Source organism: Haliaeetus albicilla, chromosome 14, assembly GCF_947461875.1.
Source record: "Haliaeetus albicilla chromosome 14, bHalAlb1.1, whole genome shotgun sequence".
In the NCBI taxonomy this organism is placed as follows: domain Eukaryota; kingdom Metazoa; phylum Chordata; class Aves; order Accipitriformes; family Accipitridae; genus Haliaeetus; species Haliaeetus albicilla.
In genome coordinates, this window is record NC_091496.1 from 1,876,852 (window position 1) to 1,903,818 (window position 26,967).

General features: G+C 49.2%; 1 protein-coding gene across 5 annotated transcripts in view; it reads right to left on the bottom strand.

Annotated features, from left to right (window-relative positions):
* Positions 1-26,967, bottom strand: part of TASOR2 (transcription activation suppressor family member 2) — a 44,789-nt gene that overhangs the window by 6,326 nt on the left and 11,496 nt on the right. For 3 of the 5 annotated variants that reach the window (XM_069801517.1, XM_069801518.1, XM_069801519.1), the window contains exons 3-18: positions 25,654-25,749; positions 24,108-24,180; positions 22,617-22,708; positions 21,833-21,970; positions 21,582-21,706; positions 21,462-21,481; positions 21,267-21,366; positions 20,433-20,533; positions 18,673-18,776; positions 15,773-15,845; positions 15,586-15,660; positions 11,034-11,843; positions 9,475-9,711; positions 6,768-7,695; positions 5,166-5,700; positions 163-3,771 (exon numbers count right to left, since the gene is read on the bottom strand). In XM_069801517.1, coding sequence (XP_069657618.1) covers positions 163-3,771; positions 5,166-5,700; positions 6,768-7,695; positions 9,475-9,711; positions 11,034-11,843; positions 15,586-15,660; positions 15,773-15,845; positions 18,673-18,776; positions 20,433-20,533; positions 21,267-21,366; positions 21,462-21,481; positions 21,582-21,706; positions 21,833-21,970; positions 22,617-22,708; positions 24,108-24,180; positions 25,654-25,749 — 7,116 coding nt within the window. The remainder of the gene's footprint in view (positions 1-162; positions 3,772-5,165; positions 5,701-6,767; positions 7,696-9,474; positions 9,712-11,033; positions 11,844-15,585; positions 15,661-15,772; positions 15,846-18,672; positions 18,777-20,432; positions 20,534-21,266; positions 21,367-21,461; positions 21,482-21,581; positions 21,707-21,832; positions 21,971-22,616; positions 22,709-24,107; positions 24,181-25,653; positions 25,750-26,967) is intronic. The other 2 variants (XM_069801521.1, XM_069801520.1) reach the window with 2 other exon arrangements.

The window sequence follows — 26,967 nt, forward strand, 5'->3', positions numbered from 1 at the left end:
GGCGTGAGCAGAGATGAAATGGCAGAGGCAGCTCCTGGCTTAAGGGAACCAAACTCCACCTGTGTTGGGTTGAGCAAGCTTGCCCTGCACCTGCTCCTGCTGCCCTCAGCTCTCACCCCAGGGCCACCCGTCCCCATTCAGGCCAGCGGGGCTGGCTGTTACCTTCACTCTTGCAAAGAAAGGGTCCTTGCCCGTCTCCACCAGGTAGAACATGCTGGCATGGCCGCAGGCCTCCTTGGCCACGCTGCGCAGGTGGAAACGCAGTGCGCTGTACAGGTCCTCGATCATCTCCTTGAAGGCGGCCATCCTCCCGGGGAGGGATGCGCAGGTCCACTCGCTCGTGGCCTCCCCCTGTGCCAGGACCGGCCCTCCACCCTCGCTCCCCGCATCAGCCCTGCTCAGCATCACCCTGTTGAACTCAGCGTACTCATCAAGGATGACTGCGATGTCCCCCCGCGAGTCCTTTAGCTTATCATCGTACTTAAGTTTGCCGAGGTGGAAGGGAGCAGCGCGGCCCTGGCTTGTGGTTCGGGATCTGGCCCTGCTCCTCTCGTCGCAGAGTGTGTCCTGCCATGGGGTACACGGGTCCCCCTGCCAGCTGCTTCGCTGGTGCCAGCCGAGCCCGCTCAGCCATGTGTCTGAGGGCAGGATCGTCACCTGCAAAGGGCTCCTGCTCCGCGGGGAGAGCGGGACAGGAGCTTCTCGTACAGGCAAGGTCTCAGACATCACCTGGGGAGAAAAGTCTTGTGGAAAGATGCTTTTGGAGGTAGAAAAGGGTGGTTTCCCACTCCTTAGGATTTGTTTTAGCTTATAATGGAAACGGAGACACTCCATGTCCAAAGTGTGCTGGGTGATTTCCTCAAAACCCCTCCAAGTCCCCCTCAGTGACCTTAACAAATGCGGCTGCCCCGCGCAGTGTCTGCGCCTCTTTGAAGGCTGCAAATTTCCCATCCTCTCCTGGCACTTTTTGGTGACCACAAAGTTCCGGTAGTCCTTGGTGATCCCCTGGATGTCCCTAATATTGACATACTGTGGAATGTGCCCGCTGCTGGCTTCCCCCGGGCCGATCGGCCAGCCATGCTGAGCCCGTGAGCAGCCCCCCTCTGCGCCCAGCGAGCCCCAATCCTCGCTGCGCCCCTCCACATGCACCAAGCTCGCAGAGGAGGAGTCGCAGTTAGTCCTTGCGCTTGCAGCATCCACAGATCTGTAGGAACTCCTGGCTGTAAGCAAGGACTGTGAAGTCTCCCCAAAAGACTCCTGGTCTGAGTTACTGGAGAAAGTCTCAGATAGATCCTCGGAGGTCAAGCCCATGCATCTGTCTTTGCTGGGGAGCTGCTTTGCCCTTGGAAGCACGTCCAAAATATCCTCAGCGTCACTAAGCTCTAGGCTTTCTCCAGAGAGCCCCCTGTGTCGATGTAATGGCAACACTGGAAAGGGGAGAGTGGGGATTTCTCCCTCTCCCACCTCCACGCTGGCATGGTGCAGATCAACAAACACGTCAGCTCCCTTGGCCTCGTGCTCACCCTGGTTGCACACAGACTGGGGCTTGCATACTGGCATGAGCAACTCCCCTGCTGAAAAAGATGCAGGGCTGGCAAGAGGGATGCTGCTTCCTCCTTCTAAATCCTCATGTGGCACAGGTTCCTTCTCATGGCTCCCTACCACGTCTGCTGCTTGGCCCCCAGGGCTGCCATACCCGGAGCAGGCGCCTGGTGGCAGCTGTCCCATGCAACAGGACCTTGGGGCACCATCTGGAGCCAGGCTCACGCTGGGGGAACACGTCTCCGGGTGCACGCTGAGGACTGAGTCTGGCTCGAGGTTGTGCAGACCTGCCTTGTGGTTGTGCGGAGCAGAAGGAGGCACAGATCTCGAGTTACGTGACACAAGCGCATCCACAGGGGAGCTCTTTGCTGGCTCTGCATGGCATGGACCCACGTCTTTTTTCACCTCTTCTGCACATCTGGGCTTTAAGGAGCCATCTGGGCTCTTGGCAGCCACACTCACATCTGCAGCACCTACTTGCTCGCAGGGCTTCCCATGTTGGTACAGGATTGGTCCCTGCTCGCTTTGCTCTAACAAGTGTGTGTGGGGGTCTGCATCTCCGCCATGGGGGAGAGGGTCCTGCTGTGGCGGAGAAGCAGGAGCTGAGCCTCTGTGGACAGGTGGGGACAGGCTGTTTGGGGAGCTCTGCTGCTGCCTGGGGTGCTCCTTCATGGCAGACATCCCCTCTCTCACTGAGGAGGAGGGCTCTGATTTCGAGAAGTGATGAAGAGAGGTCTCTGGCTCCTGTGGTGCGTTAGCCACCATTGCTGTGTTTGCTTTGTCACTCCTGGGGGACTTCCCGGCACCGAGGCACACATCATTGCTCCCCGCAGCTTCAAAGTCACCTGTTAAGGCTGTACAGTTGAAGGCGAAGGCCTGGCCATCACCCACTCCCAAGGACTCATCCAGCACATCTGTGGGGTTGGCAGAAGGGCTGCTATGCTGTTCTTCCACCAAAACCTTGTTCCCTTCTTGGTTTGATTCACAAGGGCTCAGCGAAGTGAGGTCTGCACAAACATCACCTCCACACCTTTGGGAAAGGCAGCTGCTCTCTCCCAGGTAGCTCTGTGATGGAGACTGGATGCTTGCCATGGCCTCCTGGTCCTCTGGAGCTGTCCCAGGATCTGTTGCTCCATCAAGTGATGTGAGGCAGACAGAACTGGAGTCAGGAGACGAGGTTAGTGACAGTCCCTGGCCACACAGTGACTCGAGGCCAGCTGTGCCGGCAGCTTTGCTCCCAGCAGGCACCCACCTTTCTGCAGAGGGCGCACGATCCTTGTCTTTCTGCTCCAAGCTTTCCCCCAGCGCCTCTCTGGCAGGTCCCAAGTTGCCTGTAATGCTGTCTGGCTGTGCCCCACAGACAAGGCTGGGATCAGGTGATAACAGCAGCATCAACCCACTGTCACGGGGCGACCCCACATTGGCTGGAGTAGCTGTGTTTGCCAAACCAATGCTGTTTGTCTCTGCACTTGAGGCGGCCAGAGTCTCCCAGGGTTCTTGCAGTGTGTGCAGGCTTGGTGCCATCTCACCAGGAAGTCCTCGGGGGCCAGTCCCAGTCCCATCTGACAGCACTGGTGTTGATCTGCCTGGGCAGGAGGATGCTAAGGCAGTGGGGCTGGGCACAGGGCCCTCTCCAGGAACGTCAAAGTCCTTCAGACATGCCAAATTCACTCGCTTCTGCTCGCTGAGTTCACGCTCTATGTCAGCATCACTGCTTTCAGAAAATACTAAATCAATAGGCCCCAGGACTGTGCTTTCATACTCAGAGTCCTCTTTCTCTTTTTTTCCCTCCTCCACTTCTTCCTCCTCTTTTTCTGGATGTCCAAAGGTGTCTTGTGATTCCCTGCCTTCCTCACTGGCTCCATCCAGCTTTGCACTTTTGGGACTCGCTTCTAAGGACATTGAATCACAGGCACATTCCAGTCCGTTGCTGGTGGCCCAGCTGCCATCCTCAACCTCCATACAGTGCCCAGCATCTTCCATGCCCTCTCCATCCTTGGGAGGGCCAGGGCCACCTCCTGACCCTGCTGCCCACGTGCTCTCCTGCTGCTCTCCACGTCCATGCAGCGTGCACAGGGCATCATTCCAGGGAGCCATACTGGAATTTGGGGCTTGGCTGCATGCGTTTTCCTTGCTCGGTGCAGCTGGAGGCTTGCTGGCATTGCCAAGCTCATCAGAAGGGCTGGGGGTCATCATAGCGTCCAGCAGTCCCTCCCTGGGTGGCTCCTTCTGAAACAGCACAATTCAGAGGTTAATCATCAAGGGAGGCAAATGCAAGAGCCAAGACACCCGTGCAGGAGGACATGGATATTTTAAATGCTCAAACTTTACAAGTACAACCACTCCAACAGCATCTGAGGACATTAGTTTGAGTTGGTCTCTAAAATAAGTCCAGGTTGAATCCTTATCCCATGTAAGCCACTACCATCCCCACCTCAGCCAGCAAGCAGAGTGCTGCAGACAGCCAGGGAAAGCTTTTGAAACTTTCCACCTTCTTGACACCATGAAATGGCTTAAAAATAGGCCAAACCATGCAGGGGCAATCAGCCAGTGCCCAAAGGTAATGTATGTAACAGCATCCTCTTACCTCTGCTGAGTTTATCTGTTCAAGCAAGCTGTATGGACACTATGCACAGTGATCCCACATTTCCCCCCAAAACACTTCTGCCTGCTTCACAGCACTAAACCCAGGAGGTAAAAAACACTGGGATATTTTTTCCTGCAAAACAGTTGCAGCCCTATGGCAGCTGCCCATTTGTTCAGAGTGGAAGTTTTAAAGGAATTATTTTAGTTCAAGAATTCATTCTTAAAAAATGTCAGCAGACACCCACGTTTTATATTTACCCAAGTACCTCCACTCCTGACCATCTGCAGACCATAGAAACTGTAAATTTTAATTTTAAAAACCCTGCCCAGAATGGAATATTAACTAACTTCACCAGAGGGGCAAGGGAAATGCTGCAAAGCACTGCACTGCCATCTGTGTGGGGGAAACCTCTCCAAGCCAGCAAACCTCAGTGCTCCCAAACCAGCAGACGAAAGGCTGTGCTGTGTCCCCTGACATGTCTGGGCTGCTGTGACCATGGGCAGGCAAATGCAGCTGCCCACAGGAGACAGGCAGGCTTTCAAGTTCTGGTCTGGGGTGTTTGTGGTTCCTCTCCTCTCTCAGTTAAGCGCAGGTCTGAGACCCTGTCCGAGCTCACACAGCTCGCAGCTGAAATGAGGAACAGACACCAAGCTCAAAACTTTAATTGCTCTAGTTCTTTGGGATTCCTCCCCCTTGGATAGCATCCATGTTGAGGCCCTGGGCCCCTGGACACAGATAGATACAGCTCGTGCCAGAGCCTGGGGATGCCAGCTCACTCCAAGAAGATATCCAAACCCAGACTGAGGCCTGAAAGCTTCTTGTTTTATGGTGACTGAACACATCTGCGTGGTGGTCATTTGGGGCAGCTAAATGCTGGGAGATGTTTCTCTGTCCTGCTTTGGGAACCCCCACTACCTAGCTCTAAGAAAGCCCCCAACCACATCTGCTCCACTCCTCTGAGAAGACCCTACTCCTATAAACGTAAAATGCATTTTGTGCCCTATAGACTCATATCACCCAAACCCCAAGCTCTTACCGCAGCGATGGTCGAGACATCACGCACACACTGCTCAGGAATGACTGCCAGCTGCCTGTCTTTCACAGCCAGGCTCTCATCGGCATGTTCAATGAGGGAAAGGCTCTCGGGACAGCTTGTGGAGGAAGGCTCCTCCTCCCCACAGGGCAGCTCCACTGAAGAAGACGATACTGTGCTATCGACAACACCAGGAGTCCCGTCATCATCAGTCTGAGAGTCTGCAGGGCTCTCTTCTGGGCAGAAACATCCCTGGCAACATGTGCTGCGATCCAGAGAGCTGCTGGGAGTCTGGTCAGGGTCTGACCGAGAGTCTGCAGGGCATGTCTCCAACCCAAAACAGTCCTCACCATCATCACTCAGCTCAAGAAAGTCCCCACTGCTGTTTATTGAGACATACTTCTCGGGGTTGCTGTGCTCTACCACCTTCCTCGTGCTGCTCAGGAGTTTGCTGGGTTTGCTGTAGAAGAGAGCCACCCACATATGAAGGATCAGCTTCATCTCTTCCACATCATCGGGCAGATCGGGGTCCCAGGGCCTGGAAGGGAAAGCAAACACAGCCTGAAATGTCTTCATCCTCCCCTCCAGTTGACTAGCACAAGGTAACTCATCTCCTCGTTCCCCATGGCACTAAGCCCCAATGCAGCGGGGCTGCAAATGCCCAGCTGCAGACACAGATCACTTGATGCAGTTTCCAGCTTGTTGAAAAAAAAAGAGAAGCTCATGACTGCAAAGGAGGACTCTTGTTCATGGCTCTATGTACCAATTCTAGCTGCAGAGCCATGGGAATCATAGAATGGTTTGGCTCACAAGGGACCTTTAAAGACCATCTAGTCCAGTCCCCCCTGCCATGGGGGAAGATGCCAGGGACACCTTCCACTAGACCAGGTTGCTCAAAACCCCCTCCAATCTGACCTTGATCACTTCCATTGATGGGGCACCCACAGCTTCTCTGGGCAACCTGTTCCAGTGCCTCGTCACTGTAAAAGATTTCTTCCTTATGTCCCAACCAAACTTACGCTCTCTCAGTTTAAAACCATTGCCCTTTGTCCTGTCACTACACGCCTTGGTAAAAAGTCTTTCTCTGTCTTTCCTATAAGCCCCCTTTATGTATCAAAAGGCTGCAATAAGGTCTCCCCGGAGCCTTCTCTTCTCCAGGCTGAACCACCCCAACTCTCTCAGCCTGTCCTTATAGGAGGGGTGCTCCAGCCCCCTGATCTTCATGGCCCTCCTCTGGACCTGCTCCAACAGGTCCATGTCCTTCTTATGTTGGGGGCCCCAGAGCGGAGTAGAGGGGCAGAATCATCTCCCTTGACCTGTTGGCCGTGCTTCTTTTGATGCAGCCCAGGATACAATTGGCTTGCTGGGCTGCAAGCACACATTGCTGGCTCATGTCCAATTTGTCACCCACCAGTATCCTCAAGTCCTTCTCCACAAGGAAAACACACCAGCGTTAACACAGCAAAAGTGGGCATCTAAGCATGGGGAAAAAGGCACTTATCATGCAAAGCAAGGCAAAAAAAGAGCAAAGGAAGCCCCTTCCAAAAGCACTCCAGATGTCCAGCAAGAGACGTCCCCTACAGATGTCCTTCCAGATTGACTTACCCATGCAGGGCACGGATGACTGTTTTCTCCAGGGCATCGTTGGTGTACCTGCTGTCCAAATTGAAGAGATACTCTGCCTCCCAATGGCACGTCACCTTCACAGACTCGCCACAGATGTTCACTGTGTGGGACTTGGCAAAGTCCTCTTTCAGCCGGGGGGAGAGCAGGTTGCTCCTGCGCCTCATCGCCATGGCCTCGAAGGGCCGCTGTAGGTGGGTGCTGCTCTGCTGGTGGCGGAAAGGCAGAACTTTCCCAACCAGGGGTCCTGCTCGGGCATTCCTGGTCCCATTTCTGGAAGGTGCTGGGCCAGGGTAGGGAGCACCTCTGGGATACATGTGTTTCTTTGAGTGCTCAGGCATCTGTGAGGCATATGAGTGCTCAGCAGAGATGAAGGAGTGCTTGTTCACCTCAGCAGCTTCTTGAGTCTCTCTTGGAGGCAATGCATGGGGTTTTGCAGGGCTAGGGCTCGCACTGTTCTTCTTGCTGAAAATCCCAGGGCTTTTCTCCCTGGGAATAGAAGCCAAATCATTTAAGTCTATTTTTTCAGCAGGAGAAAGCTTCTGGTTTGGCGATACTTTGCTAGGACAGGTTGCTCCCTTTGCAAGCTTGTCTACCCTATGGTATTCATGGTCAGAAGCAACACGCAAGGATCTGTGCTTGCGATGACTCTGCTGCTCCTTTGCAGAGTTGCTGGAGGGGCTGCAGGACACAGCGATCATCCCACTGCCCCTGGGGATAAATGAAGGAATACAAGAACCCAGAGCCAGATCAGCCAGCAAGTTCAAGGCATGGGACTCATAGTTGTTTCCCTTCAGAACGAAACCGAGATCAGGAACCCCGCCTGGGCAAATCTCACTTGTTTGGCCATCTGCTCCATGGCATTGGGAAGAAACTTCGCTTGGGAGGACAGAAAATGGCTCCTTCCACTCTGCGTGAGAAAAACAAAGTCAGGGAATAAACAAAGGCCACACAGCTCTGCCTTGAGAAGAGGTTCAAAGCAGGCTTTCAGTCTGGCAGGAAAAAGCGTCTCTCCAACATGGAATTTGAACACGTAAAAAAAACCCCAAAACATCTCTATGGTCACACAGGCCATGGCTACTACAAAACGATCCAGAGTTGGGAATCTAAGCGACTTCAGGAAGGGGGTTTATTCTCAGAAATAAAAGGCATGGGATCCAGAGTGAACAAAATTTCCCTTGGTCTCTGTGCACAGGGTAGTTTGGCCACTTAAATACAACCAGAGATATTTTAGGTGTTTCCTTAATCCTTTTTATTTTGCTTTAAATTTTTGCCTAGTTTGAGTATTTGCAGTCTTCACAGATAAACCCTGTGCTATACTTCCAAAAACCCACAGTTACAAAAAACCCCAAATCCTCTAAAACAGAGGAAAACCACTCCGCCCTGATGCTTCCCACTGCACACCCTCTCAAGAGCATAACCCACCCCTGAGGTGTACCTCAGGAGCACATGCAGAAACCTGAGGGCTCTCAAAGGCAGCCAGAGCACAGCAAATAAGTGTTGATTTAGCCTTCAGTGTTAAAAATGCCCCTCACTGTAGCTCAAGGCCCATATTCATAATAACAGTATGAAGTCATTAAACAAGGTTAATGCCTTCAACTAAAAACCAGCACAAAAATCTCTCTTCAAGTAAAACGTTATTAAATCACATCTGTGCTAGTCCTGCATGTTACATTTAATTTCCTTGAGAACTGCACAGTAAGACACATAAATCGAGTACTTCTTGCTGCTAAACAGTCTTATTTTGCATTTTTGGCTGATCCTGGCATTCAGCAGGATCCATCTGATACCCTGCCCGTGCCGGAGCACTGGCCAGATCTGCTCCGGGAACCCCCATGTGAAAAGGGCAACGAGGGGTGGCGTTTGATACACACACGCTGATGAAAAGCGCCACATTTCAGGAACACGTGGCAATAAAAGATCAAGAAGAACGGATAAACTGAGCCAAGGTGGCTAAACCAGTCTTCAAAGCCTCCACATCCCCCAGGAAGGGGAAAAAGAAAGACCAGAGACAGATCCGAAAAAGGACATCAAAGCACGAGAGCGAGAAAACACCACAAATTAGCAGAAAATGACTCTCCTGTTCCATCATTTATTTTGGCACTGTAATACTGGTTCTCAGTTTAACAGCAGACTCCAGGCCAGCACCTGCAGACACTACACTCAGGGGCTGTCCACGCTGCCTCTTAAATCTGCTGCAGTCTGTCTGCAAAGGCTGCGACAATTTGACTCTTTTTAAAATGACCAGAATTACAACATAACAGACTAAGAATCTAGGTAGATGCTGGCTACAAGCAGAGGTTATAATGCTCTGTCCATGAGCTGCATCAACGCAGTTTCACAGCTCAGCAGTTAAAAATCAGGGTTTTTAAACTACCGGAGCAGTTTGCCAAGGATAAAAACTGAAGGCTTAGGAAAGGACTCAGAAGAGACCCCGTGTGGTTTGCACATCCTGCAACAGAGATTTTCACAGTTGCCTTTATGTTTTACACTACTATGCATAACTGGGTGCCTGCAGGCTGTGGGGCAGCAGCACTCAGACCCCAATCCAGACCCTCAGCACTAAATGTCGTAAGGCCCTTTGGTTGCTGCCAAACGTGCCGTTACTATCATCTGGTTGTGACCTGATCGTGATGTTTGACGGCTCGGCTTTTAAAGTAAAGATTTCCACAGGAAACAGCACTCTTACCACTTTCTGCTTGCTTTTTGGCTTGAGGTTTTGATGGGCTGTTAGCCACACTTTTTAGCGTCTTACTTTTCACTGGCTTCGTGATGGTCTCAGCAACAGGAACCTTTTTCATGTCTGGGTTCTTCAGTATCTTTAGTCTCTTTGTTTCCAAGCCAGGATCGTCAGGAGCTGAGGTTTCCTTCTGAACAGGTTCAGACTGTGCTTTGTGCACAAATTCTGCAGACAGGACCTCCGCACCTGGGACAGGGAAAAAGGAGAGCATTTCTTTTGGTTTGAGATATATTCAGGTTAAAAAGGAGTAACTGCAAAATATCCAGCTAAGAAATGTGGAAGGACTGCTTTAGAAGTGATTGCCAGTAGCACAGTAGTCTTCAATGACTTGATTTATGCATCCAATCTTACAAATGGGTTTGTTACGGATGTGAGCGATCAGCAACCAGTTTTTAAAAATTAAGCATCGCTTCTTAAGCTCATTAAAAGCCTGCTTTCCTGAACTAGAATAGGTGCTCTCCAGGGATAAGTCACTTTAATTCCTGCCCCCCCCCTACTCACCCCCCCCCCCCCCCCCACACACACACTTGCACCCTGAGGGTACTTTTAATCTCTCCAAGAAGCACATAAGAACCTCTCCCAGATCCATCAGCAATGCCACCCAGGCCCGAGGCAACGTGCACCAGGACAGAGCTCAACAGACTGTGAATCAAAGCTGACTTCAGCCCACAGCTGGCAGATGCCCTACAATCCCCTGTTCTGCACAACAGCCCATTTTCACAGTCAGTGCCGCTACCCGTGAGATGTGTAAATGCCGGGGAGGTCGCCGAGTATGACACTAACTTTGTAGACAGCTGGTTCTTTGGATGTTTATGGCCACGTTTCATCACCAAGGTTGAGATTCATCTCAACCCACTTGGAGTGTCTCTACAAATCAGGCGGAGGCTCAGGCTGGCTCAGAAGGACAGGCTTAGCCAATCCTCAGCAGTGAGACAGGAGCCTTCAGAGGACAATCTATGCCACTGAGACACCTTGCATGAGCAGGTCAGGCCAGATGCCAGCTTTCAGCAGAGTAAGTTGGGTGGGATCAATCTCACACTTCTAGCTTCCTCAAGGCCACAGCAAGAAAGCTGACTCTCAGGGAGTCACAACGTGACCATATAGGGTGGCTGGTTATTTAGGCAGCCTGTAATGACCATGGCTTTGGCAACTGCTCCTTGCCTGAGCCATCAACAGCCCACGGACAAGTGATGCAATAACCATGACCTGGCTGATGCCTCTGTGCAGAGTCACCTGTAAGCAAAGGAAGGCACCAGCACAAACCATTGCACCAAGTTTCAGGCACCTTCACTGAAATCCCCTGCCATAGCCCTGGACTCCTTCCCAGGTTGAAGAAGAGACTGTGGAGACATCACCACAGACCTATTTGGATGCTCTCAGGAGGTATCTGCTCGCGCTGGGCACCTGGGGGGATGGCGAGGGGACACAGCTCCTAGTGAACCCTGAGTATCCCAGCTAGATATCCCAAAGAAGCAGGAGGAAGTCAGTCCCATTTATATAGCACTTACCTCTTTTCCTTCTGTGTGGAAACTGCAAATTGGCTAATTTAAGCATGGGCTCGTTGGAACTGGCCGCGAACCCTGGCTTTTTAGGAAAAGAGAAAGCGATGTTGATTTTCTTCTTCTTGGTTGCTTTCCTGTTCCTGCTGCTGTCCCCCATAGGATGCATTTGCATCTTGAGGGGTGACCATTTCTTCCTGGTGCTGGTCACAATAGCTCGGCTGGATTTTCTCCTGCTCTGCTGTACCCACAGCTTGCTGGCTGAGTTGACATCTTTTGTGGGCCCTTCACCACTCTGGTCCAGCCCCACACTGGGCTGTGGGTTTTCACTTTTGACTTTTATTTCCGCTGCTGTGTTGGGACTAATAGGGTCTGGTGGCACAGCTGAACAGAAGTCCACTTTATAATCGGCCTCTGAATCGCAGCAAAGAGACTGAACAGCACCAGTCAAACATCCTAAGGCAGCTGACATTTCCAGAGTATAGCTGCTGGGATCAGACAGATAATGCTGCAGCTGGGAGAAAGACTGCTCTGAGTGTTTTTTGAAGGGATCAGTACATTCATCCTCAGTTGGTGAGAGGAGAGAAGAAAGGGGAACTTTGCAGTTTTGCCCAGAGGTGGGCTGTGTATTTTGATCAAGCTTTGCGTACTCCTGGAAGTGCTGTTTGATACATAAGCTGGTACTGACTGCATCCCCCCATGAAGAACTCGTGGCTTTCTGTAAGGCATAGCGAAGTCCAGGCAAAACTGATGCTATTTTTAATGAGATGTCACTATCATCACCACCTTCCCTTTCATCTTTTGGATCATGCTTTTCAACTGCGAAAGGAAAGTAACAGAATTTTACTCACATTAAAAAAGGATTAAATTCCTCAAATCACCTCACCGTTACATGGGAAAAGAACATGAAAGCTATGAAAAAGCCCCAGAAGCCAACCTACAAAAAGCTAGCCCCAGGGGTGATGTCCTGGTTTGATGGATGCTTGTAACTGCTGAAGGTAAAAAGAATTGCACGTAGGAGTCAAAGTGGATTAAACTAAGATGAAAGACTGCTGTTGTATCAGCTAGCTCCATTCTGCAGGAAATTACAGGGTGAGATGGCACACATAGTGGTCTAAGTCCCTTCACTCTAGCAACTCCTGCTACATCCAACATTTAAGACAGTCAGAGCTCTGAAAATAAGATGGGTTTTGTTTAAACCTGTTTAAATTTAGGGTTGCCCATGCAGGGTGTTTAGACTAGCACCATTTTCAGATCACTTGTGTTAAGTCCCTGTTCACATGCAACTTCCAGCAGCTCCATCTCTACCTGCTGTCAACGTGGGTGGACACGCTTCACATGAAGACACCACATTAGTGTTCTGGAGTGGGATGGGGAATACAGACTTCCTCAAGCAGATCTGGGGACTGTACAAATAACTAACGTGATCCCTGGGTGATCTTCTAAAGCTGGAGGACTGATCCTACTGAAAAGAGTTGGTGTTTCTGTTTTCAGCAGGATCAACACTCTACCACGTACACTGCTCAGTATCATAAAAGCCTTGGGTTTAGCTCCCAGCAGGGATCAACGAGTCCCAAGGCTGAAGGGTGCCCACCCTTGCAGGTGTCACTGTGGAAGTAGGCTCCGCTTGGCATAGCAGCATCCTCTCAGTGTCTGGAAATGCCTGGAGAGCCAGTGTGATATGCAGAGCCTGTCAGTTGAGCTCCCCATCTGCACAAGGCAGACTTATCCGGCTTCATCCGCTGCAAGCCAGCAGCCTGATGTTGGTGCTTTGCACCCACAGGATTGGCCCATCTGCGTGTTATGATCCAACTCTGAGGTTTCTTCTGGTTGCAGAGCCAGGCTGACAACCCCAGTGCCCTTCCCCGTCACATCTCTTCCCAGCAAGGCAAAGGCATTTCTCTTCCCCTTCCAGATGTGCGATTTTCTTCGCCTGTTGGCTTGCCTTGCACTGGCAATGCTGGTCCTTGTTACCGGCAAGCCCAGGCGTCCCCGCAAGCCAGCTCCCAGCTGCCTGCCTCCGCTGCTGGCTCAGGAACACTGCAGCATGTCTGCACAGCGGGTTTGGTACGCCTGCCCTACATTCCTCTTGACGGCTGTCTGGACAGGAAGGGAACAGATTCAGAGGCCGCTTGTTTCAAAACGGGAAACATTATTCATGCTTCGAGTCTGAGCTGAGTGACTTCAGATGTGACCATCCTTCAACCTCCTGTTCTCTTTGCATCTCCCCTGCACCCCTGCCATCCCTTTTCAACCCCAAACCCCTGCACAGCTCTGCTTATCTTCATAGAAAGGAAAAGCCCTAAAGGAAAAAGGGTTTAAAATCCCAGTGAGAAGAGGTCTCCGTCCTAGCGGACAGTCAGGGCTGGCTGGGGTAACGCTGCTCACATAGGCAGAATGGGACAGCACGTGCAGGAGTCCCGCCAGCACCAGAGGGAAAGCATCTGGAAGCCATCAACGTTCACATCATGACATATAACAACACTGAGTGTTTACTCAATGTTATCCTCTCCCCTTGCCTGTTCGCTTTGCCACCAGCTGCTCTCTGGCTGCCACGGCTTTGCCTCCTCTTTAGCATCAACACCAGCCACAGGCAATGTCTACTACAGCCCCAAACTTTCCTACCGACCAGCTCATTGCACCAGCTTCTCTCTGGCATGCTCCTTACGCCTGGTGCCCTCTCCTGTCTCCACCACCTTCTTCCACAATAACCCTCTTCAAGATAAATACCTCCTTGCCCTGTTCTCCTCTTCCCCAGCGTACAGTGCCCACAGTCAGCCTGGAATAGATCCCTCTGCTCTGGAGGGTATTTTCTGCCTGTTGCAGTGCTGGTCAGAAAGATCTCAATATCTGGGTGGTCAGTTCCCACCTCCAGTCTGCTCTCCAGGCATTCTTCCCCTTCACCTCACCCAATTTCAAGTCCTTGCTCCAGGCATCACAGCAACAACCTGATCCCAGGTTTGACCTGGCACTTTGGATCTTCAGTCTGCCTCAGGAGGAGCCTGTCTCTCTCCTACACCTAGTAAAGATACTAGAAATGTTGCCATGCTAACACAGCCACCAGCAGCACGTCCTTAAAGTTAGGCTGACTGAATTCAGGCATCAAAGACATTTGCAACACGTACTGCCAAGTTACCATCATGTCTTCACCCGACTTACAAGCCCACTTCATATGCGAGTCCTGAAGAATAAAGTTTATAGCTGGAGGTTAAACACTGAAAAAGACAAAGCAATCCATGCTTGGATGTGCCTGTGGGTCCCATCAGCTCTTCCGCTGATTTTATCTTCTGGGGAGGGGAGATGGGTACATCCTGTGCAGCTCCTTCGGCAATGCCAGCCATCGCTCACACAGAGGTGGACTGAAATACCAATGTGTGGCTGGCATAAACAGTCTCTTGACTTGTCCCTAGGATGACTCAACAAAAAGCAAGCCAGAAGTTACGCAGAGCAAAAGGTCCCTGCTTATACGTTGCTTGCAGATCTGCAAGGCTAGAAGTATTACTGGTGGAGTAGGCACAGTGAGAGGCACGTGGATGAAGCTGTCCAAGGGAGGCAGAGCAGTAACTTTCTTTATGTCCACAAGAAGAAATTGTAGTATGAATATTTCTACATAGACAGTGCAGCAAAAAGCCAATAGATAGAGAGAAAATTTGAGGCAAATGCAACAGAGGTTGAAGCTGATTCTTACTTCAAGATCTGCAGGTTCAAACCGAGCAATCTTATTTAGTGCCTCTGTATTTGTTCTGCATGAAAAGCAGCACATTTTGCAGCTGCAGACAGGCTGGATTCACCTCCCAGCTCCCAGAGCCGTGCCTCACCTTGATGGCAGCAAAGTATCACAGCTCTGGCCAACGCCATCTCCCTGCCTCCCTCCCTCACCCGTCATGCACCCTGACCAGTCGTCACAGCTCCGCTACCAACATTTATGGATCCCGCAGGAGAGAAGTCACACAATACGGCTGAGCCTCCAAACCCTTGCTGCTCTTTAGGGAGCAACGCCCTTTCCCCACCTCTCCTCTCCCTCCCCACAACAGCAGCGACCTTTCACAGAGCCCACTTCACTTGTTATCTCAGCAGAAAACAATTCCCTTATTTTTTAGGGCAGGTTTTTTTTCTGCTGGTTTAGCAAATCACATCAGCTCCATGCAGGGTCCAGCAAGTGCCATGTGTCATTTCGCCCCCCTGAGCACGGCTCCAGTGCACCTTTAGGGATGTAACCCAGGCTCTGCAGGCGTCAGATTTCCACATACACACATAAGACAGTTCAGGGAGTGGATGCTGCTGAAAACTGACTGAGAGGGAGAAATGTAATTATTTGTCACTCCCATCAACTTCCTGCAAAGGGGCAAGGATGTGCAGTGACTCTCGTTTACATCAGCTTAAAATGCAGCATAGCTAGAGAATTGGCACTTCTCTCTCCTCTTAAGGCCCTTTGCGCTAAAGCTGTAGGTGGTTCTGAGCAGAGAAATCAGCTCTTCAAGAAGACATGCCTGTGAGGACCCTCTGGTGAGGATCCCACAGCCAAAACAGTGTCTGAAGCCAGCAAAGGGAACCTCCCTACCTCTCAGGCATACCGACCGGGATGAGGTGAACAGAAACAGGGCCAGGAGGCTGACAGGCTCCTTGGGGTCAAACCCTATGAAAGAAAGCAACAGGTTTTGTTTAGACTGAGGGTGCCTACCCTCCGTCTCTAAAACTGAGCAGGATGTTTAAGCACAGGTATTGGTTTCTACATAGCCATGCCTTACCATCATCTCGTGCCAAAGCAGAGGACGTGAGGAGGATAAGGGCTCCTTGGTCTTGTAAATATTTGATGATTGCCTATAAAAAACACATACAAAGTTAGAGCAACCACTCCCTTTCCTCCTCAGCACACTTTATATCACTCAGCATGACTGTTGACAAGCCCTTATTGCCGGTGAACATGTGCCAACATCACCAGCTCATTCCCTGTTGAGGAGGACACTGTTTGTTTCATGCCACTTGGGTCAATGGGGATCTGTAACCAAAAGCATTCAATTTATGTTGTTATTCAGCTCTCAGATTCCTCCCATCTGTTTCTTAAAAAATAAATATGCTTAGCCAAACTAGCTGTAATTAATGAACAAGGTTAATAATTTTAGTCCCTTCAGTTCAAAAGCTCCTAGGCATCTCAGCCAGAAATTGCTTTCAACAGCCCAAGGGGAAGGTTTTCCCAGGAGGGAAAGCAAAGCTGGACACCAGCATCTGACAAAATACAACCAACTGTTCCAGCCACAAGCCTGACTGAAGTTCAGGCCATGCAGCTTGCTTATTAACAGCATCAGTATCAAAGAATATGTGACAAAAAATTTGCTGAGTCTAAAAGACACCTGCAACTCTGTCTCAGAGCTGGATGACTGCATGTCTAAAAAGATATGTGCACTTATTGAGGCTTTTCTTATGTTTGGGTGTTGCTTGATGCCTCATTGCAGAGCTTCATTTGGACTGCCTTTCCCTCTGTGGGGATAGCCATTTGGATCTCTTCCTTCCATGCAAACACATCTTTTCAGGAAACTTAGAGGAACTGAATAACCCTAGGGCTTCTAATGCTCTGTGAAACTTCACTGATCCCATTCAATACATTCAGACATAACAGAGCATTGGACTAACGCCCACAGCCTCATTTCTCCAGGACAACAGAACAGCTTTGGAAATGCTGAACAATTTCAATTTAATATTCACTATTCAGAACAGCAGCTCCTTGCTTTGGTTGTCTCAAGCCAGCAGAGCAGAAGGGATAAGAGCCAGCATCTCTGCTGCATAAATCCAGCTCAATGAAATAGCTGTGGTTTCTCACGGACAGGATGATTTTCAGGCAGGTGAGGAGGAAAGTCAAGCCATAAGGCAGACACAGAGCTGAGAGACATCAATCAGCAAGCACCCAGAGGAGCACAGCTGGCCTCAGGCAACAGCGAGCCCCAGCCACCCTTTCATTTTCACTTGGGCCCTGTGCAAGGTGGGTGCCTGGCCCGTGCACCACTGAAAGGGAAAGGAGATGGAAGGCATTTTTCACACTTTTGGGAGCTGCCGCCAAAGCGAATTCACCCACAGGCTGTTCAACAGCAAGCTAAGGGGAGGGAAGAAGCACACTGACCATTTCCTCGCTGGAATAAAGGAGCTCTATTAATGCAGTCTGACAGATATATGAGGGTGGGGAATCTCTAGGGAAACGATGCTCCTGATGGCTTTCAATACCAGACTGCTCACGGCCACAACTCAACCATCTCATCTTTTGCTCTAGTGAGCCCAGCTCTGCTGGGCTTGGCAGGATGCATGTTATAACCCTCAGTGGCTACAAACATGGTGTGATGCCCTGGAACACGTGGCTGTCACAGATCCCAGCAAGAAAGACACTTGGACTCTGTAAAGTATTGGTTAAAATATCTCTTACTGGTGAGAACAGGAGAAGAAAAAAGGGATAGCACAGATAAGCTTACATCTCTTCAGATGCTGGGAACCTCAAGATGAGCTGCAGCACAGATCAGTGGCCCAACCAGAGGTCCAACTGAAGTTGCACAGGTCAGGGTTACCTGCACGTGAAGGGATATTGTCTTTGTCATCCCTTCTTTCTTCTCATGTTGTTACCAGTATAAAACAGTTTAATCAATACTTTAGGGAGTCCAAGTGCTTTCCTTACAGGGATCCACAACAAACACTTGCTCTGGTATGTTACATGTGGGAAGCTGCACATCGGTGGGCAGCTCTTCAGCAGTGCCGCACAGCAACAGCACTTCCAGGCAGTTCACGGGCCACTGCCAACTTATAGTGAGGGGACGATGTGCCCAGACAGCCGTGAGTTTGCAGCCGTGAATTTGCGACCTTGAATTTACAGGAAGCGTCAGATGTGAGAGAGCAACCAGCAGCAGCAAAGCCAAAACCAACCCAACCACAAATCCCAGCAGAGATGCAGGTGCTGCACTCCACAGAGGTGAGGATTATCCCTTGGAGTCACAAGGAGATGTGACAGTCACACTGGGAACAAAAGACCCCAGTGTGCTTGAAAAAAGCCTTATCAGATAATATATCACAAGGGAAATTCACCATTAAAAATAAATCTCAACTTATTCAGAGCTCCTGGAAGCCCATGAGGTTTCAGCAGTGTAACTAGGAGTATCTAGCTGAGTGGGGGCTATTTTTCAGCAATGAGGGAGAAAGGCAGGCATGTGACAGCTTATGTCTTTTGCTTAGTAATTATCATTTTGGCATTGGGGGACTTTGCTTCTGCTTTCTTAATGCTTCTGCTTTCTTAATATATAAGATCCCCTTGCAGTCCTTGTCCACCATGCTGTTTGCAATGCAAGGGGGGAAAATCATTAACAAAGACAATAATCTGAACTGGCATAAACATAGCCAAAGAAGAGGTTTGCCTGGTATAATGCCTTCTGCTCAGCAGGGCATGCTCACCCTAGAAATCAGTTCCCAACTCATAGTAGGTAATCTTCAGTTAACAGTTTATATACAGAAATACTAAACTATGTCCAAGAATAACAAAGCAGGAAAATAATACTTAAACCAGGGAAATTCATTCCATTTTGCATTAGTTCAGAATCTGTGAATACCAAAAGTTTCAAGAGATCATTTAAAAGGCCACCTTCCTCCCAGAATGACAATGTTTTAAAATACTTACCAAGTCTTTTTCCTTTAGCTTTTCTACTAACTGATCCATTTTGTATTGATCCTTACTTGATATTTCTACTTCATACAGACTGAAGTAAACACCCTGAAAGCAGACTGCAGACAAAAGAGAGAGAATTTGATGTTGAAATAGTGCCTCTTGCATGAACTCTGAACAAACAAGTGCTCCTGTACAAGGAAAATGGGTGTGCAATTGGTGGAAGCACTGGGTTTTAAAAAAAAAAAACCAAAAAAAACTTACCAAGATATCCTAAGCTGGTATATGCATTCATATCGCAGTGAGTTTCCTCTTCAACCCATGCATGGTTCACTGGAGATGTTTCCTATCTTATCTCTGCAGCTAACAAAAGCTATTTAACCAATGCTGTGTGCTTCAACAGAGACAGGGAGCCTTTCAGAGGGAAATAGCTCATTCTAACATGCCATATTCTCCCCTACTATGGAGCATCGTTATTCCACACTCTGATCCCCAAAGGAGTTTAACAAAGGCAAGATCTTGCACCCACCTTAACCCTCTGAATTTCACAGCAAAATTCTTCTGTTCAACTATTTCTTCTCTTTCACCAGCTGATCTTAAGACTGTGGCTCCATGGCACTTTCATCAAGTGTTGCTGTGGCCTGCCCCACTTCTCCTGCCCTGGCACTATCCTGTGTCCATCTGCACTGTAGGATGAATGCTAACCCCCAAAACAGGCTGGCTGTCAGCCGGCCCAATCAATGCCCTGACTGGGTTCAGCGGAGCTGATACACGGATGGGACGCAACACTGCAGCAGTCCACACTTGTTTTGGTGCAAGATGACATGGAAATGTCCTGGAAATGCACCTGGAGCTTCTGCAAATCACATCCAGAGCCCTCCATGTGCAACCTGCAGTATCTGTGCCAGTAACTGCACATCCACTGCAATGCACAGCCACTCACAGCCATCAGGAGCTCAACACCTCGGGGCTGAGAGCTGCCAGGCTCATCAAAACTGCAACCCAAAAATCAATCAGCAGTATGAACCCCAAGTGTAATTAGACACAGATCCCCTCCTCCCCACCCTGCACTGACCAGGACAGAGAGTGGTTGACTATAGGCAAGTAGGGTCTCTTAGCACCACTAAGGGGACAGTAGAGCCCTTCCCCTCCTTCCCCAAATCTGTGCTTTTATTTGCTGATTACTGAGTATTCTCTGCCTCTCTCCAAGGTTTCTGGAGTCCTCTCTCCTCTCATGCTGCCATTCACTGTCACTGTCAGTCCCCTTGAAGTGACAAGTAGGTTACCTGTGACGCAAAGCTACTGCAGGCAGCCACGTCTTTTGGCTTTGGCTGGCAGCTAGGCCCATCTGCCCAGATGCAGGAGACACTGAATCAGACCCCAAAAGGTGGAGTGTCCCTCACCTCGTAGGGAGATGAATTAAGAAGGGAAAAGTTTGTCTCCCTGCATTTGCTCTCAGTTGCACCACTTTTGGCATCTTGCAGGATGGGAAGTCAGGTCTCAAAACAGGGTCTCCCACCCTGTCCTGTCCCAGGAATGGGCTGATCAAAGGGTTGCTTTGGGAAAAGCATTATATCACATCAGGAGACCATATGAAGCATGGACAGGAAAATATCCCTGTGCTGCCTTGGCATTTTTCCTTGCTTATCTGCAATCAGCCACCCTTCAAGACAGGACCCAGTGCTACGTGGACGTGAGCTCTAACCCCCTGCAGCAATTCCTATGGCACAGCACAAGCACATGTTACTCATCATGCCGGCGGGTTTGGCACTCACCTTCATTCTCAGTGTAATTTCTTTTCCCAAATGCAGCTTCTGGTAGCTTTTTCTTCAAGTCGGACAAACCCATGACATGGTTAATGTCCAGGTTGGGAGGCCTGTGGGGATAAAGCAGCAGACAGTGAGATCACAAGCATAAAAGGCTCTCAGAATCAAGCATAGTAGGGTGTCCTTGTTGGCCTGTCACTGTAAAACCAGAGAAAGTGCCTCTGAAGAAGGCTAGAGAAGTTTCAGCTTGCTTTGCTGATCTGAGGATTCTGTTTGTGAACACTTCCAAACATTGATATTGGTGGCCATGTTACTGGCTGTCACTGGCTGTTTCAAATTGCTGCCTGCTGGCTGGCTTCTGACTACTGAAGATTTTAAATCTCTCATTTTTTTGAATGCTAGTTACCTCAATACTTTATTTGCCATCGTGCCTATCTGTAAACACAACTGGCTGATCGTACATGCACCATCAGGAAGCCCACTTTTCACACAGAGAAAAGTCCCAAGCAGGAATAATTGATTTGGAATAAACATTCCAGAGCAGTTAACAAAAAGAGATGACAAAATACAGCCATTTCCAGCTGCAGTTCAGGGCCCGGTCTCATGTCCTCATCCAGCTATTGCTGTGACACTGCACCGCTGGCTGCCCAACACTACTTTCCTGACACTGATGACTGCCCTGACAGTGGAGGTGGTAAGCTGGTACAGCTGCAAGAAGATGCTGATCAATGAATGGATGGGGCAGGAAAGACAAAACTGGCTTTTGCTGGTACACAGACACCCAAAGGTGTAATGCTTCACACTCCACAAATTGCACAGAAAGAAGAGAAAGGGGCAACTTACAGCTGGGCTGGAATCGTGGAGCTGTATGGGGTCCTCAGGGCGATGTTGCACAAAAGCTGGCCCCGGATGGAGAGCTGCCCCCTCCATGGACAGTACAATGCTACAGGCAAAAGGGAGAACGGCTCAGAGAAAGCAGGAGAGGGAGAGGGAGAAAGGTACATTTATAAAACAAAAACAACCACCAGATGCTCCTACCTTTGTGATTAAGCTCAGGTCTAGAGAAAAGGGAGAAAAAGAGGAACATTTAGCAATGGGAAAAGGAAAAACAGCCCACAAAAGTGACCGGGTATTTTGGAACGACAGCAAGTTGCTTACAGGCTCTCTATAGCTAAGACGGGCATTTCCTTCGGCTCCCTGTACTGGCAGGCGATGACTATGTAAGGGCAAATCTGCCTGGGCCGCTCAGCAGTGCTGCCATCGGACACTTCATACACGTAATACTGGGGTGAGAAGGGAAACACAGATGAAAAAACAAGGTGAGGAATGAGCAAGGCACCTGGGCCAGCACCATGTTCCCCTGCAGCCCACAAGTAAGCTGTCTGCACAGTCCTGTTGCAAATTGATACCTGGCTCTGCTCGAAGGCCTGGCAGTGGCTGGCCTTCGACAGTATGTTGCTTCTGCTTACGGCGACATGGCAGTCGTAGCCGGGAGATGGGCAGGTATAGCTGGTTGTGTAATTCTCAGATACCACCTTGACCTTCCCCTGTGCCAGAAAATTCACCAAAAAAAAAAAAAGTACAGAAACTTATTTTAAAAGACCCCTGAATGCTCCTTTTCCCCAAAGACAGTGTTGCTGGCAGCCCCACACTCCCCACCACTGTGAGGGGGTTGCGTGCATTTGTGTCCTTACAAACATGAGGGCCTGCCACAGCTGAGTTCGCCATGGCAGACAAATCTGCACTGCTCAGGAGAGCAAAGAGGAGCAGCAAGTCTTTGGTGCCAGCTACAGAGAGCAGGAGCCAGTGGGGAGGAAAGGGGCCACATGCTAGCCCCATGGAGGAATAGAATGGGCCTGTGCTCTGAGCCACCCTATGGTTCCCTCTCAAATCCCCAAAATGCATGAGAGTCCAGGGGAAAAGGTGACCCTATGGGAAATTTCCGATCTCAGCAGTGGAATTTGGAAGTTCCTCTGCATCCTCTGCTACCCTGCAGACCACCAGTCCAGCCCAGTTGGATCTCTTGCTTTCTAGCCTGACACATCCCACTGTCAAAAATCCTGATGAGCTCTCAACAGAGCTGATTCTACACCCCACCACAGTTATGGGCACCAATGTCTCCTTAAAAACCGCTTGCACTGTATAGCGGCTTCTGAAAACCATTCCACATAAAAAGAAAGACTTGCATTTTACCTTAATTAGCTTACAAATTACAATATAGCCTGATTTTCCATGATACCAGGGTCTCGGATGAAGACAGTCTGCATACTTAGAAATATAAACCCCTGTGAAAACAAAGCAATGTAAGATAATGTGAATCATCTGTCAAGTAAAGCTGACTGCCAAAAAACCCTGTAAAGAGGGCCCTTCTTGCGGAAATGGGAGTCTCTGCAGAGTCAGTGCTGCAAACCAGAGTAGCACTTGCTGTCATAAAAAGGGTGAAACTCTTTCTGACTCTTTTCCTTTTTTTTGACAGCTGGTATGGAACAGCATTATATGTTTCAGGGTCAGCTCTAGGAAAGGAGTTAACTTGGGTTTCTCCTGGGAGAAGTAGCCTAGCTAACATCAGTTTTGCCCACGCTACATGAAAACATACTGAGAGAGGGCTTGTCTCTTACAGAAAGATCTGGTGAAGGGCTTCCAGGTCAGACTGCAAAGGGGGCAGGTACTTTGCTCAATTTGGAGTCACACAAAGGCAATGTGACTGTTTATATGTGGGGAACACTCACTGCAAGGGCATGAGAGCAGGCCCATGGCATGGCATAGACCCTCCCAGGCCCCTTCCTTGGCTCTTTATGGCCCCTCAGCATCCCGGATGTCAACATGAACCTTCTACCCTGTGACAAGGCCTATTCTCACATGGCTTATTCCCATCCCTTCTCCATGCTGAGGGCATATCATATGTGGACTTATTGGGGGTGGGGGTGTTGGCTCTTTACTCCTGCTTTATATTTGTAGACAAGATGGGTAGACAAGTACATGGCGGGGGAAACAGGGACTGGGCAGGGGAAGGGCTACAAAGAGACGCACCATAATATTCATCTCAGTCCATCAGGACTAAGATATACACCAGATAAATAACCAGTTCTTGTTTGGTTTTGCATTCACTGCCATTGACTGCTCAATAATTAGGTCTCTTGGCCTGCGAAGACTTGCGGGATGAACACTGGTAGACGTTCTGCTTCTGGCAGAAGGATTTCTTTGAGTAACCCATTGTGCACTGCACGTCTTGAGGCCCCAGACCTTTGGGCAAGGAACTTGCACATACTGAAAAGGGCTTTGGCGTGTCACGATCTGCTCTGGTTATTAAAAAGACTAGTGGCAAAAGCTCAGCAAACAGACTCTGAAGAGCAAACGGGTGGGGAGAGCTGCCAAAAAGCCACTTTGGTGACAAAGGTTGTTATTAACAAGGGAGAAAAAGCCTGAAATGGAGAGGTGAAGAGACAATAACATTCCCTGGGGAAGATCCCATCCTCATCTGGTTGAAGGGGCAGAAGGAAAAAACTGCTGCTTGCTTGGTCCAAACAAGTGCAGTTTCCCATGTAAGAAACACGGGAGTTTCTGTGGATCTTTGCAGTAAATAACAAGGCAGTACCAAGAGTTTGTCTGGGCTTTTGCTTTTAAAGGAGTCAGTATCCCCAGAACAGTGAACAGGTCTCTTGGTCCTCTGAATAGAAAGCTTACCTTTTGCTGGGTCACCAAGTATGGAAATAGAACTGCTGTTTACACGGAGGCCTGTCTGACACACCTCTTTTGCCTTCAAAAGAAGAGACAGCCTCTTTTACTATCTATTTTCAAAGCTAAGGGACACAGCTACTGAAATCTGTAGCACAACAGTTGGCAAAATACTTGCAACAGGCAAACATGTTGTTTCAGATACTAAATACTTGTATTTATCGAGTGTTGTTACAAAAACCTCTGTGGAAGCAAAAGCTTAGAAAAATCTGGAAAAAATCCAGCATCTCCAGAAACCACTGCATGCATGAGGCTGGACTTTGCACCTTCTTTATCTGCATGGGAAATTTATGGAAAAATAAATGGAATGGGGCTGGCATGAAGGCAAAGGACATTTGTTACTCTGTGCTCACTCCTCTATAGACACAATTACTGCCTTGGGAGCATCTCACCAGCTTTGATTTAATTCATGTCCAAAGCAGATTCATAAAAGTGTGCAAAGACCAAATGTAGATTGACCAAGGAGTGACAATAGGAGCAGTCTGAACTCATTATGGGTGAGAAATAAAAACAAACCAGTCAAACTATACTCAGCCCCTTTATAAGCAACACTGGACACTCATCTCACCTAACTCCTGCCTCCTAAAAGGCAAGTGTCTAGCTTAGACCAGCCAGCTAGATTTCTCCTCTGAACAACAGAGAGAGGCACCTCCAGAGAGCTGTTTAGCCCAAGGATTTTAGATGCCTGCATTAAATGAGGTCCAACTGTCCTCTGGAGAGCTCCCTCTTTCCTAGGGTCTGTACAAGGAGCTCAGTCACTTGGGGCAGACTGTGTTAAATTTCAAACAGCCAAAACAAAGTGAGACAATTCCCACACCCAAACTGAGACTGAAAGTGGTTTATTTTGCTGTAGCTCAATTCAGACTGAACAGAACTAAAATGCATTCAGGCCACTCTCATCCTGAACAAAACCATCTCTACTGTGATTTAGCATGGCATCACTAAATCACATTGAAAGTGAATTCCCACTAGATTCCCTGAGCATCCTTCTGTAGACAAACTCTTCAAAAATCAAAAGCATCCTTGTGAAAAATGGGCAGGAGTAACTTTCCCAATAGCTGTGTCAGGCTCTCCACCTAGCTGGCAAAACTGAGGGAACTTGCCCAAAACCACCTGACAAACTCCTGTCTCCTGTGACAAAGGTGCTTTTCTCTTCTAAGCGTACATGAAAGGTTTCACCTGCTGGTAATTGACCATAAGTCCACTGGGACAAAGGGAGACTCCTCCTATCTCCCTGCAAAGGGCAAAGGGGACAGCCAGATCTGAAACAGTAATTGACTGGAGAGATGCAAAATAAGATCCATCACTAAAACCTCCCAGTAGCTGCTTTCAGAACTTGCTCTGTACTATTTATACAGTAGTAATTTTACTGGTAACCAGGGTACAGAGAGCCAGGACACTTCGGTCAACAGATCTGCTGGGCTTTGGTGGGACAGAGCACATGTGCAGGCACTTGGCATCAAACTTCTTAAGCTAAATAAACATTTCAGGTTACCTCTTCTTCATTATCAAACAGGAGAAATGCAAAGGTCTCCTCCAGCTCCTCCTGGCTGTATCCAGCAGCTTCCTTTGCTTGGGCAAAAGCTTTGAGCTGCAGAAGACACAACAACACTTTGTTCTAGTCTGTTCATGCCAGAACCAAGTGACACGTTCATAGTGTGAGGACAGTGTCCCAAGTACCTCCAGTCGTGGTAAGTACAGGGCAGATAGCAGCGGCCAGGTGATGCTGGACCAGCTCATGTGCCCACACACGATTCTATCCCCCAGGCACGTGTACACCCATTCTCCAACCACAAGGCCCCCAATCCATGCATCTGTCTGTCCGTCTGTCTCTGCCTTTGTCGCCAGCAGAACATGTTCAATGTCCTCCAAGGGACAGCAGGCACATCCAGCCCCACAGTGTCACGCTGTGCTCATCCCAGGGAAGTCCAGCCTTATTCCACCGTGCCCCTCTTGCCACACATCACAGGCTACTGGGGAGCTTGTTTCACCAAGCAGCATGTGGGCTGGTGGAGCATCACATTTAGTAGCCAGCTATGCCCATAAGAAGGCAGATCATCTCAGCCATGGAGAAGATGCCTACAGAAGGGGAGATGGCTTGGAGGCACCTCTCTTTTTCTCTCTCCACTGACCAGGGAAGCCTAGACTATTTGATTAGAGGGCAGGTGCTATCATGCGACTACAGCTCAGAGGGTTTGGCTACAGCCAAATAACACATTACTCCAATTTCTTTTGTCTGATAATTAAAGCAGAGCATGTTCTCAGTGCAGACAGGAAGAACATCATGGGAGCAAACAGAGCTGGATCTGAGTCCATAATATTTTGGGGCTTTAATAAAAGAAGTTGTAGTAGGATGGGTTTTTTTAAACAGGATTAGATGATAAGAAAACATCTCATCACTGCTTTTCCTTATTTTGGCTTTAGACGCACAGGCAAATCAACAAATTACTTGATACCTGCTTCCCCATTTGTTTTATCCAGCTCCACAGTGACTATCCCAGATTTAGGCAGCCAAAATGTCTAAACTCTATTTAAACTATGACAACAAGCAGACTGGTCATCTCCAGTCCCCAGAGAAGGCAGCCTGTCTTGCACACCAATGACAGAGGGAGTGTAGGGATGAAGGCATTTTAAAAGCGGTTCCGTACGCATCTCAGTCAGCTGGAGAAAGGCAAATGGGGTTAAAACTGGTGCCTGCAGAGGTGTGAGGGCAGACAAAAGAAATACCACATGGAAATCTGCCTCCCTGTGAATCAGCAGAAGTGCAATAACATTAAAGCTCTCCTGCTAGGTATCAAACCAGGATTTC